Below are 13772 nucleotides of genomic sequence, written 5' to 3' on the forward strand. Positions count from 1 at the left end.
GAGCAGCTCTAAGCTCCTGGAACATGTTCTGGGCTAGTGCCCATCTTGGTCTTTGCCTGACTCAGCATACTCCCTGATCCCTTTTAACGCCCAACATGCAGATAGCATCTTTGATTCTTTCAGTAGTGAAATGTAAGGCAACGTTGCCCTCTGTGACTCTGGCCTGACCCCAGTCAGTTAGCACATGTAAGAGAAGAGGCTTTGGTGACAAGGAAGGCACTGCAGGAACATCTACCCTGCTCTGTCAGCCCAGATGGAGAGGGACCCCAGGCACATGGCTGTCTGCCCTGGGGGAATAGTAAATACATGTCAGTACCACACCTTCTGCGGAAGGTTCACAATGAATTTCTGGTCCTTTTATATACCAGCACCTTGTAGAATGCTCAGGACTGGGGCATCCACATTATGAGACATTCCCCACAAGCCTGCCTTGCTTCTGGCCTGGGAGGATAGAGCAGGGCTGGGTAAAAGGCTTCTTAGCAAACCAGGTACTCCTGGTTCATCACAGGCTCTGGGGACATCTTTGTCAGGGAAGCCTTTAGCCAGTCTACCTGGGTTGGGAATCCCCTGTGCCTAGAGATGCTCCATAGCTACCTAACAGCCTCCCCTCTCCCTGCTCTTTCAGCCTTGTCCACTGCCTCAGAGTACAGGCAGCCAAGAGGGCCGTTGGTGAGCTTTCTGTTGCCTTGGCTGAGAGACTGTTGTGGAGCTCTGTGCTCTCTCATGTATACACGGTAATGCCATCTGAAGTGGGCAGGGGCTGGGAGAGGCAAATGCCCAGGCATCCTTCAGAGAAAGCCCATGCCCTGGTGCCCCTAATTTGAATAATCCAAAGGCAGAATAATCCACAGAGTGCCTCTCAATAACCAGTTCCCCGGGTCCACATGGCAGCCAGCCTTCCATGACAGGTGGTCCTGCCCAAGGCAGGGAGGACTACCTGCACTCCTGACATCCATATGGGTCAGGTCCCCCAACAACAAACGGGACACCTAGTCCTTGGGTGTCTCCTGGGTGGTAGCCCACACAGCCAGGTCCTCACCTGATGGCAGGGTTGAGCTAGAACCAAATGGCACAGCAAGAAAGTAGGACACTGAAAACATTTTCTCTTTTCTGCAGGTTTTCACGCATAACCCTTAAAATCCAAGAGGATTTTTCCATGGATAAAGAGCTATAGGCTATCAGATTCTGCAAGTTCCCAGATATTTTTTGTATGTTATCCCTTTAAAACCAACGAGAAATAAAAGTCTTTAAGTGTTTGGAAGTCAAAGGTCACCTTTAACTTTAACACCTTTAAGTCATGGAGTCGCCTGTGGCCAGGGCAGAAAACAGACAGCAGCTGCTGCTGGAGAGTGTCCCCTCCCCCCCTCCCCTGGTTTACTTATCTGCCACCCCTCCATCCCTGGTGCAGGGCAGAAAGTTTTCTGGTAATGGACAGAGGGGGCAAATCAAAGAGCGGTACTTGAGTGTGAAGACCCTAGGATGATCCCAGAGTGCACAGCTCTGAAATACTGCATCTTTAGACTCACTAAAGAGAGGCAGGAAGTGTCGGCAAGGGGTATGACTGCCTGGGACCCAAGCCACAGGGTGCCCACATGTCAGTAGACCTGCATTTGTGTGGGTTTCAGAGGTGCTCTAGCCAAGTACCTAGGTCTCAAGTTGATCCCTTATTTGTCTATTTTTGTTTGTGTATGTGTGGAAGGAAGAGTGAGGACCACATGTATGTGTGTCCACAGAAGTCAAAAATGCTGGATCCCTAGAGCTGGAGATATGGGTAGATATGGCCTCTAGACCTAAGTGTGGGAACCAAACTCAGTGCTCTGGAGGAACATTACTCACTCCTAACAACTGAACCGTCTGTCTGTCTGACCCGTTTTGTTTTTGTTTTATTCGTTGTGTGACATGAGATGGTATGTGTGTACATGTGTGTGAGAGTGCATGCTAAGAAGCCAGCAGGTAGAACACTGGGTAACCCACTATATGTCCTTGAAACAGGCTGCCTCACTGAGACTGGAACAAGGCTGTTGCCAGCAAGTGATAGTCCTGTCTCTGACCTCCACAGCAATGGGGATATACAGGTACAAATGCAGCCACACCCAGCTCTTTATGTGGATGCTGGGGATTTGAACTCAGGTCCTCATGCTGTGATGTTGTGCATTTTCACACCTGAGCTATCTTTCTAGCCCCTGTGGGCTTTTTAAAAATGTGTCTAGGTGTTTTTCCTGAATGCATGTCTGGTGTCCAGGAAGGCCAAAGGATGGCGTCAGATCCCCTAGAACTTGAGTTACGTGTTTTGTGAGCCACCATGTGAGTGCTGAAAATTAAACCTAGATCTTTTTGGAAAAGCAGGCAGCCAGTGTCCTTCAACCGTTCAGCCATCTTGTGGACTTTTTTAACAGTGTTGGTGGCATCTTTCTAAGGTGCTTTTCCTCAGTGACTCCTGAATGGTCCCTAGTCTCTCAACATCCACCCTCGTCTTACCCAAGAGTGAGCTCTGAAGACACGTGAGTGAGAAAGTTCCTTGTCACCCAGACCTTGTAAGCACAGCGTCAGTCCAGAGTCACAGCAGACTGGAGTCCTAAAGTATCCTATCACTACCCATACCACCCAGGGGACCTGGCAGACAGCAGCCGAGGTGAAAAGGTAGAGTCAAGGAAAGAGCCAGCAAGGACCATGCCACACTGGCTGTCTTAACATTTTTGCAGGAGGTCATAGGACGGATTGATTTCTTTTCTTTTTTTTTTTTAACTGTTTCCCAGCATCTCAGTATGTGCTGAGAAAATATGAACACTGCCTGGCCAGGAGCCTGAGCCATGGCCTCTGAGTGAATCTGCTAATGAAAGGCAAGCTCAGGAGCCTGTGGCCCTCAGCTCCCTATTCACAGTGGAGGCCCTGGCAGCTCTGTGCTTCCTCACCTGGAGCCTCATGGATAAGATGGCTGGCTGTGGGGAAGGCAGGTCTTAGAGCTTCTCCCTCTCAGAGGACCAAGCACCTCTGTCCCAGGCTGAGCTCTTCGCCATGTTCCACGCTCACATAACACTTGTCCCAGGAGCTGTTACAGGGCATCTCCACGGGGGACGTCTCAGGCTTATGATGGGGCTGATGACAGAGCTTGTGCCCAGACAAGGGGCAAGCTGGCTTTGCCCCCGCTTAGGTAGGCCACTCCTTGTTTTTCAAAAGGAGCATGAGGAATGGGGTAGTTCTAGCATGGCATTCACAAAACCCTGCCTTCTGTCCCCACACCACTTAAGCCTGTCATAGTGGAGCATACATATAATCTCAGAACTCTGGGTAGAAGCAGGAGAATCAGAAGTTCGAGGCCACCCTGGGATTTATAGCAAGATAAGGCCACCCTGGACTGCATAGCAAGTTACAGGCCACCCCAAGGGAGACCCTGTTTCCAAAGAAAAGAGGGAGGGAAAGGGAAAAAAATTGAGTCTTGATTTCCACACTTAAAACTTCAGGTAGTGGGTAGTTTACATAAAAATCCAGATACCCATCTTTTTTTTAAGAATTGGAAATGTACACCCCCCAAATCAGGATGTGTTCTTGGGTTGTGGGTCCCAGCCCCTGATATCTCCCAGGGCCCAGGTTGTCAAATCATATTTTCCTGACAGAACAAAAGGGCTTCTTTGTCTCTAGGTCTCTGTAGGGTCAGGGAAGGCTCTTGACTCTTCCCACCCCCTTCACTTGCTTTGTCAGCCAGCCTTGTAGGGTGTGTGATCTCTACACGTGGACCGCAGAACAGTCTGGAAAGAAGCAGGGAAGCCCCTCTCTGGCAAGGCTCTGCACCAGCTGAGCACTTCCTTTTTCAGCTCTTGTAGGGACCAGCGTTCCACTGCTTAGAAAAGGAAGCTACCTTCTGAAGGCAAACAGCTGAGTGTTCTCTGCTGCTGCTTTCAGGGCTGTGCCCAGGAAGGGTTCCAGGGATGTAGGCTGCTCGGTGATGGTGGGTCCCAGGAGTTCCACCATACTGTGGTTTTCCACCAAGCTGGAACTCCTGGGAAGCTCAAGTTAAGCGCTGACATCAGCGTGCTGTGATAGAAGTCTACCTGCTGTCACTTTCACTTGGCTGAGTACCCGCTGGTGTGTCGTAGGGCTTGTCTCTCCAGTGATGGGCCGGATCCATCTGGAAGCAGTAAGGCTCCGGTGGTCAGCAGGGTGTAGCCCATGTTGCACAAAGTAAGGGACCCTTGGAGTGACTCCCAAGCTGAGCAGGCCCCGCACTTGCCCTTCTGAGAGGCCTGTGTAATCCCCTATACAGAGTCAAGCCAGTTCCACAACTCCAAAAGGGCAAGTGCCGGGAACCTGAACAGTGACATTTCAGTCAAGTACACAGGTCTGGGCGGATCCCAGATACCAGTGGCCTGCTTTCTTGTAAGATGAGAAAACCTCCAGCGCACCCACCCCAGCCCCCGGTGTCCCTATCTGCACACTGTGCAGTCTCTCATGGCCCTCAGTTTCAGGTCTTAGCCCAATTTTAAAATCTGAGTTCTGATGTGAGCTCAGAGAGAAACTCAGTCCCTCCACTGGATTCTACCAAAACCTCCACTCCCCCACGGGAAGAAGAGAATATTTCCTTAAGATCTGAGTCCACAGGCAGGATCACCTGCCCCCTCCTCTTTTCCTTCATCTCACCATGTCCAGATCCCTATGCTCCACTATCACCACCAGCCCTGTAGGCTCTGGGCAGTGTGACCAGAATTAACCAGGCATTCCCCACATTGTCAGATAAGATTTGTTTCAGCTACATAGGAAGTGCTAGAAGAGAGGTTTATGTTGCCCCCAGGTAACAGCATCATGGATATGGGTAAGTGAGGTCTCCATGAAGCATCAGGGACCCAAGATCCTCCATGGTCAGTGTTCTTTCTTCCCTTGTATACAGTTCCCCTCATGCAGAGTCCAAGATGACTGCTGGATTTCTGGCTATCACATCCTTGTTCCAGGAAGCAGAATAGAGGATGTACCCTCTTTCCTGTTGAAGAGGCTTCTTGGAAATCCCACATGCCACTTTGATGTCTGTCTCATGGCCACAACTCAGTCACATGGCCATGCCTAGTGGCCAGGTTCTGTAACTGCAGCTGAAAGGAGAAAATGAATAATAGGAAATAACTAGCAATGTCAGAAACATATTCAGCACCTCCCGAGCCCAGAGTCAGGTGCTTGCAGCTAAAGTGATGAAAGTCATTACAGAATATTGGACATCTTAGCAGTCAAGTCTCTCATGCACTGCCTGAATAGGACAGGTCATGGATAAAGAGAGAGGACTTCTTTCTGCCCGACCTGTCAGCCAGCACACAAGCTCTGAAGGGCCAGGAAGGAACTTGTGCAGACAGAAAGGAGGCAAAAGAGAACTGGAGTTCATAAGAATGGCCCGGCAAATGCAGAGAACTGCAGGCTATCCTGAACTGCTGGACAGAGGACTGTAGGCTAGCCTGGACTGCTGAAGGAGAGGCTCTATTTCCATCCTATTGGTCTGTGATTCAGAGTGTCTCTGTGGGTTAAAACTCCCTGTGGACTTGTCTAGGAATCTACGAGTAGGGACAGAAATGAAATTGAACTGCCACAGCACAGTCAGGTCAGATCAGAAAGGAGAGGGCAGCTCTGTCACCACACTCTGGTTCTAGCTGTGCCAGGACAAGGCCCTGCAATGCTTGATCCTTATTGTACACTAGCACAATAAGCAAACACAGATGAGATATAAGATAGAGAATGCCCTGTCAACCACCATCACTAGTCAGGTTCTGAAATCTCATGGACCTGGTTATTAAAGAGCTCAAAGCAGACAGTGGAGGAAGGGACTCATCCCAGTCTCAAAGCCAAAATGGGCAGGTCTTGGGCTCGAACCTGGGATTCTGATTCCACACACAGTATTCCCTCTGTTATTGAGCCTAAAATAGAAGGCTGACCTTTTGGTGGTAATTTTGTTCTTGACAAATGCCAGAGAGCTGTTCATTAGTTTACATTCCCAGAATCATGGCAGAATGGAGCAGAGGAAGACAGGAAGGCTCCAGGCACCCCATGCAGCTCAGGGATTCTGCAAAGCAAGGAGATGTCTTACTATTGGCATGGGTTCATCTTCCTGGCCCTGCTCTGCGAAAGTTTGTCCAGGTCCCAAGAACTCTGAGGGAGGAAGCCCTGGGAGACCAGAGTGGCTCATAGTGGGTAGTACTTCTCCCAGATAACTTACTTCTCCTCTACTCACTTCTTTCCTGATTGGAAATAATATTCATAGGTACTTGCTCAGAACTTAGTATGCTCAGGACCTTGGGTTTAATCTCAGCACCACATAAACTGGACATGGAGTCACAGGCCTGTAATCTTAGTGCTCAGGGAAGTAGAGACAGAAGGATCATAAGTTCAAGGTATTTCAAGAGAGATCAAGGCCAGTCTGAGATACATGAGACACTGTCTCAAAATAATAGTACTTAATGGTAAGGAGTCTAGAAAATTCAGACAAGCACCCAAAAGACAATGAAACCCCACCCTAAACCTATCCACTCCTCTCACAGCCTCAGCCCTACAGCTGTTTTCTCTGCTCTGGACAGGGATGAGGAAAACATAGGGTTTTCTCAGTAGGAGTTTGTGGACATACTTTTGCTAACCTTCTCTTGCTTGCCATGTCTTAAGCAGTTCCCTAGGCACTTAATCCTGCTTTCTGCCAGCATTTTTGCCAACAGTGGAGGCTTTCATTATTTGCCTGTGTCAGAATCCATTGGCTTTACTCCAACACTAAACACATCCATGTCTTAACCATTCCCCGTATTACACCCTTTCAGCAGCATGCGGTTCCCCCTCATATACGCACTCCCACGGCTGCCACCACCAGTGACTCCAGTTCCTAGGCCAGACTGGGTCCAAAGGATTACAAGTCCCCACAGCCTTTGGTACACATCCAAGAGCTGTTCTTGAGACAGACACAGGGTGAGCCAAGCTTGTCATCAGTAGAGAAGACCCCAGGGAGCTTGTGTGCCTGTTAACCATCCATGATCTCTGGCATGTCTATGTGTTTGCAGCCCTTGTGTGTTGACACAGGCCAGAAGGCCTCTGGCATCTGTGCTGTAGCTAGCTCATCCAGAACTGCCTTGCTGGGATGAAGCAAGAATTCTGAGGTCCAGGCCTCAGCCATAGCATTCATCTGCAGTTCTCCCCAGGTCCATACAATGCCCCAATGTGGTAAGTTGGCATGGAAGAGAGTCCCTTGTAACTGCAGCATACAGGAGAAGAGAGAGGAAGGAGGGGAGACTTGAGCAGCAGCAGGAGAGGGAAATGTAAGCTAGCATTTCTACTCAGTAGATCCTACAAACTCTGACAGATGGGGTTGGGACCAGAAGCCTAATGACATGAGGTCAGTTCCAAGTCCTATATGACAGAAGGAAGGAGCCATCTTCTCCTCCACAAGCATGCTGTGGCACACGCATGCCCATACATAAACACACACACACACACCATAAATAAATAAATAGAAAAAATATTTTTAAATAGCAAGACCACAGACTGGGGATGTCCTTTTTCTATCCAACTCTAATTACATGTAAATTTTATTGCCAGTCTAAGATTTGATGCTGGCCCCAGATGAAAGAACTTTCTTTTTTCTTCTTGTCAAAAGACCCAGGGTTCCCTGCATGCTGGGCAAGTGCTCCACCACTGAGCTCTGCCCTGCCCAGGAGAGGACATTAATCTCCTGCTTATCCCTTCGTGAACCTCACTCCAGTAAGTCACAGTGACAGAAGACCCTCAGAGTCCCAGCTTTGTCACTTACTCATTCAGGAACACACAGACTCAGTCCCAACCCTTTTCCAATACTCAGCTTGTTTGTATGTGTGATAAATCGGCAGCTTGGGAAAAGCCACCCGACACTTTGATTTGTTACAGGGTAATTCATTTTCAAGGCGAGTAAACAGCTTGTAAGCGCAGGGGTTTACCACTGTAGGTGATTAAGAAGTAAGTAGCTATAAAGTTCACTGTGCAAAGCTATGGCTGATCGTCCCTGTGGAATTATACTGAGCAGTGTTGGGATTTGCCAGATATTCGCCGTGTTTCCTCTGCTGACCCCTCCTGCCACCATCTGTCAGATGCCCAGTGAGGCTTCATGGGGTCTGGAGCCCAGTGGCACTACTGTTCTCTCTGTAACAGCCATCTGAGGTAGACAACAGAGGACAGGAAGCACTGCCTCCCAAAAACGAACTCCTGCTTGAGACTGCCCGTCACACTCAGAGATCTGCTGCCCACCAGGCCCCACCCCCTGCCTTTGCTGTGGTGCATGTCGCCTACTTTTAGAGCCTGACCAGGGTATCGGTGAGCTGGGTCATTTGAAGACACTAGTTCTTCATGAACATTAGTACAGAAAGCTGCTTCTTGGCCAAGTACAAGGTCCCAGTGAGTGTTCAGGGAAGGAGTGTGTAGACCAAGGGTCCTGTCTATAGATGAAGAGATGAAAGTGAGGAGGTGCAGTACCTTGCCTGAACCCCACCCCACCCTCACTGGGCAGAACCTGTTCTACCCTTTGTACTGCATGGCTGAACACAGTGCTCCCATAAAAGTGTTTTATGCTTTTTAGTATACGTGGTCTCCATGACAATGACTTTACTCTGTATAGCCAGGCTGCACATATACCAAGTTCCAAAAGTTTGTCCCCCTAAGACTTTACTTGAAGAGTTAGTTACTTATCTTGTTGCTCTGACAAGCAGCTTCAGGAAGGTGGATTTGGGCTCCTGGTTTAGGGGATATAGCCCATTATGGTGGGGAAGGCCTGGTGAACGGTGGTGGCTGATCGCACTGCATCCACAGTTAGGAAGCTGAGAGATGAATGCTTGGACTCCTCTTGCTGTCTCCCCCAGCCCATGAGATCAGAGTGGGTCTTCGTCCTCAGTTAAACCCCTCCGGGGACACTCTCACAGACACCCCAAAGGTATTTCCGTGGCAATTCCGAATCTAGTTAGATTTGCCATCACTTATCAAAAGGCAGTGGCCAGCACCTATGTTCTGTGGAAGTAAGACTGGTCCTGGAGGACCAGTCATGGAGTCATGAGCTCGAGGGTACCCTTCCTGTCTTACCTTACTGTAGCTTCTGACTCGGGGAGCAGATGAATACGGGCTGCAGGACACCAGCTCCAGGGCTGCAGCAGAGCGAGACCACTTGTCTGCATGGGCTCGTGGCTTGTTGAGGTATTTGTTCCTTGGGAGTTTTCTTATTTAGAGAATAAAATCAAATGTTGCAGCTCTTTGGGAGGCATGATGTAAGGGCTCAGAAGCCCTAGTCTGTGCAGAGAGTGAGGCAGGGGTGCAGTTCCTGGACTGGCCATCAAGACTAAACTTTGTCAAAACAAAGTACTTTTGGGGGTTTTTGGTGGTGGTGGTGGTGGTGGTGGTTTCTTTGTTGAGACAGGATCTTACTATATTGACCAAACTGGTCTCAGATTCAGATATCTACCTCAGGAGGATTTAAAGGTATGTTCCACCACACTCAGCATAAAGAACACTTTTCTTAAAAAAAAGAAAAAAATGAAGATTTGCCAGACAGTGGTGGCACACTCCTTTAGTCTCAGCACTCGGAAGGCAGAGGCAGGCACATCTCCTACTTTGAGGCCAGCCTGGTCTACAGAGAAAGTGGCAGGACAGCCAGAGCTACACAGAAATCCTGTCTCAAACAACAAGAACAATAATAATAATTTATTTTTATTTTATGTATCTGATTATTTTGCCCATATGAATGTATATATACCATGTGTGCACCTGGTGCCCACAGGCCAGAAGAGGGCTTCAGCTCCCCCAGAACTGGAGTTACAGGTCATGCTCTGAGCTGTCAGTCATGTGGGCTCTCTACAAGAGCAGCCAGTGTTCATCTCTCTAGTTACTAAAGAACACATTTAATGGGCATTTGCCATACACACTGCCTGTGCTGGGACCTGCTGGGAAGCCTCACATCTCGCCTTCTCCTGTGGTTGAGGCCATGAGTGTGAACAACCAGAAACAGACTGAGAGGCCACAGTAGCCACTTACCTGCTCCTGAGAAGTGGGTTTCACCATCCAAAGCTAAGTATCTCTAAAACTGGGAGCTAGGCCCCTCCCCATGTTGTGTGGCCATAAGTCTCAGAGCCTCCACACCTATGAGTAGCTCTCAGGTGGGCTATTGGTGACTCTTCCCCAGCTTGTTACTCCTGAACCTGCCCTACCAGGGCTGCCAGGGCAGAGTGGGTTCTGGTAGGGGGACGACAGTCAGGTCTCTCCACTCTTCTTAGTGACTTCCCAGCTTGCTTTGGCAGAATGACGCCCAAAATTCAGCCAGGAGGATGCTGGTCTCTCTATGATACCTTTAACAGGAGCCCTGAAGCCCTAAAGCATAGCCAGCCATTGCTATGGTTACAATAGACACAACAGCCCTGCCTTGTCCTGGTCAGTGGCAGCTGTTCTGAAAGCAGCTTCACACTTGTCCAGATTAGCCCCTACCCTGGGAGATCAGCTCATCATGGGGGTGGCCCCCTTGGCGAAGCCCGCCAGCACTCTTCCAATTAATCATGTCGCATACTGTTGTCTTGCAGGCTTTGCTGTGGCCCAGTGCATAAACCAGCATAGCTCACCATCCCTGTCTTCACCATCACCACCATCTGCCAGTGGGAGCCCCAGCGGCAGTGGGAGCACCAGCCACTGTGACTCAGGGGGCTCTTCCTCCACACCCTCGGCAACCCAGAGCCCAGCAGGTATTGGCCGTGGGACATGGGAGGCTCTGGGAGGCCTTTGGGGACCCTGTGACCCCTCACCTCTACTATGACCTCTGATTCACAGCTCCTCTTCATGGTGTCTGGAAAACACTGCCACTCAAGGGTGTTCTCTTTTGGTTGAGCAGGATGGCATCACCCACCAGCTGCCTGTTGGCTGGTCTGCTCTGTGGGGCTTTCATACCGCAGAGTTTTAGGAGACAGTGCAGTTCGACCTAACCCAAGTGGCATGTCATCACTTCTATGTGTCTCACCAGCAGGGGTCTCTCAGGGTGACTGTGAACCCTGGGAGAAGGAAGAATCATGTCCCTGCTGAGTGTCCCCAACATACACATTTGTATGCGGTGCATCAGAGGAGAGCAGGATCACACCGTGCTCTCCTTTAATGTACACTGATCCAAAGGCCATAATGAAGAGTCCATAAAGCGGAGCCAGACCATAACGCCTCGGCCCCACCTCCTCCTGCCTCATCCTGGGCTGTTATTTTTATGAGCAGCTTGCACACATGTGTCTGTCTGTTCTGCATTAGGTCCCAGGAGACAGACATCAGGCTTGGTTCTTGATTAGCACGGGCCCAAATGCAGCCAAAAGGGCAAGGCTAAAATAGGTACAAGACCAGTGTCTCCAGCCAGCAGCACTACCCCATGATCTTCAGGGGACCCATGTCTCTAGCCTGTACCCTCCATGCCTTTCTCTATGCCTCCAAAGTCTGACCAGAGCCCTGCCCAGCATACCTCACAGGGCACCTGGCCCTCCTCTTTTTTAGTTATGGAGTGAGGAATCATGGGAAGAGCCATACCAGGTAAAGGCCACAATGCCGTGCCCATCCCCTTGGGACCAGTGTCTTCCTGGGTATTGTACTTCCCGGCATCTGCCAGTGGGAGCCCACTTCTGTTTCCCAGGGCTTTCATCTTCCCAGCAGAGGTTTAAGTCACCCTTGTACATATGCCTGTAGCTCAGGGGATCCTAGCCTACCTGTGCTACCCCAAAGGTACTTTTCCCCATCTCTGTGGAAGGTCACCCTCAGGTCCATCTCAATGGAACCTCTTCCAACTCTCTGTCTATTCTTCTCCCTGCCCTGGGCTAGGGGGAAGTAACTTCTAGACTCAGCTAAAGGTTAGCTACACAAAGTAGCTAAAGATCCATACAGTTGCCATGCTACTCCCAGGCTCCCAGCAGGGAAATGCAGACAGAAATCCTCCAGAGCAAAGAACAGCTGCTGGGGCCCCTGCCTTGGTCTTACCATGCTCTAGGACAGGCGTGCAGGGCTGTATGTCCATGTGCTGGATGTATACACTTGCTGACATGCACATTGCTGTATCTCCATACAAACCCAGACACCCTGTTTGCCAGCATCCCTAGAGTGGATGGTCTTTTCCACATCGCTATGGGCACGTTTCTTCATTTTCAAGGAGTCACAGCCAGGCTCTACGTGAGCAGGTAGCCATATACTTCTTTGCCTTCAACTAAAACCAGAGAGAAGCCTGCACTGTCCAAGTCAACCCTCCAACGTGCACTCATCATTTTGGCCTTCCTCTGTCAGCCCCCAGTCCCCACCGTTCCTGCCCAGTGCCAACAACATGTCTTCGCATCTCACAAATCCAGGGACCATTAGCCAGGCTGTCAGATGTCCTGGCAGTTCCAGTGAATAACTGATAGTCAGGACCTCGGAGGTGTCTGCTCCCTTTCACTGTATCCCAGCAGGCATCCCAGCCCCATTTTTTATGTGACACGACAGTAAAAGCCTGCGACTGGCTACCCATCCATCTGTCCAGTCCACATTAGCTCACCTCTTTCAGAAAGCCGACCTGACCAAGAGCTATGCCTCATTCTGGAGGCGGCGATCAGATGCCCTGAGATGCAGCTGTTGACCCTGAGAAGCGCCCACAGAACCCATGAGTCTCTCCACCTCAAATCCTCACATCAGGGTACCCCTTCCATCCAGAACCAAGAACGTGCTTTGTTCCTGAAGGTCCAACCTAACAAAATTGCTCTCCCCATGCCCATGTCCTGTCAGGATGTGCTTGGGAAAAGCCAAGGACAGAGGAAGGGTTGGGGGGTCCCTTGACCAAGTGTCTGAGTTTGACATTAGCTGTAAGTGGCAGCTCAGTATTTGAGAGTCAGAGAAGATGCCCCTACATAGTCTACTGGCCAATTCTGAAACATGCCAAGTGCTCAAGGCACTGTTCTTGGATGTCCAGCTAATAGTTGGATGAACTGGAGAGGCCTCTACCTACCTCATTCACCTCTGTTCCTGCTGCTCAGCCTGTGCAGCTGTGTCCTTGCCGTGAGTCCGTCTGTCCTCGGAGTAGTTTTGAGGGCATGGTGCTAACACAGGGCCTTGCTGACCTTACATTTACTGAACCTCCCAGAGGTCAGGGAGCCCCTTAATATAGAGAGCAGCTGCCAGGTTCCTCAAAGCCACGATAGCCAACTCTAGAGACTTAGAGGTACCAATGCCCCACTGCAAGGTCAAGTATCTGGTCAGGAAAGTATATGATTGATGCTGTCTAGCTAGTGAGAGACCAGTTCCCATGTCTGTTTCATGGTGTTTAATGCTCAACAATGTACAAGAGGTAAGTCACAAAAATATAGCCAAGTGGGAGGGTTAGGACCTGTGTTTGAATAATTCAGTAGGTCAGCTCTGGGTCCCAATACCTCTGTCAGTTTCAAAGCAGCCAGGAGAGCAGATTGGGATATCCCAGTCGCAGAGAAATGCTGTCTGATGTGACGACACTCTTTGTCCCTTGACTTGACACGTAAGATTCACGTGTCAAAACATTATACCAAACCCGCAAGTAACAGACACAAATTACACTGGCCTAAAGGATTAAAGACATGGTGAAGACGTTCCTACTTTTCTGATATTTCTCCTGACATGTGTAGGTTCTTCCCCAGCCCATACGTGGTCATCCCAGTGTATGCCCTGTATGGCATTCCAGTAGAGACCTACCTATGGCTGGGCACCTTACCTGGGTGCACTACATAGACATCTCCTCCCTGAGGTCTTCCCCTCTCCCCTTCCATTTGAAAACATAACATCTCTGACAGATCATG

The 13772-nt window shown here is 49.8% G+C and overlaps 1 protein-coding gene across 8 annotated transcripts in view; it reads left to right on the plus strand.

The window, feature by feature from the left end:
- Positions 1 to 13772, plus strand: part of Clec16a (C-type lectin domain containing 16A) — a 218684-nt gene that overhangs the window by 195180 nt on the left and 9732 nt on the right. For all 8 annotated transcript variants that reach the window (XM_075942026.1, XM_075942027.1, XM_075942033.1 and 5 more), the window contains one exon: positions 10539 to 10697. In XM_075942026.1, coding sequence (XP_075798141.1) covers positions 10539 to 10697 — 159 coding nt within the window. The remainder of the gene's footprint in view (positions 1 to 10538; positions 10698 to 13772) is intronic.

Source organism: Microtus pennsylvanicus, chromosome 11 (assembly GCF_037038515.1).
Source record: "Microtus pennsylvanicus isolate mMicPen1 chromosome 11, mMicPen1.hap1, whole genome shotgun sequence".
Classification (NCBI taxonomy): Eukaryota; Metazoa; Chordata; class Mammalia; order Rodentia; family Cricetidae; genus Microtus; species Microtus pennsylvanicus.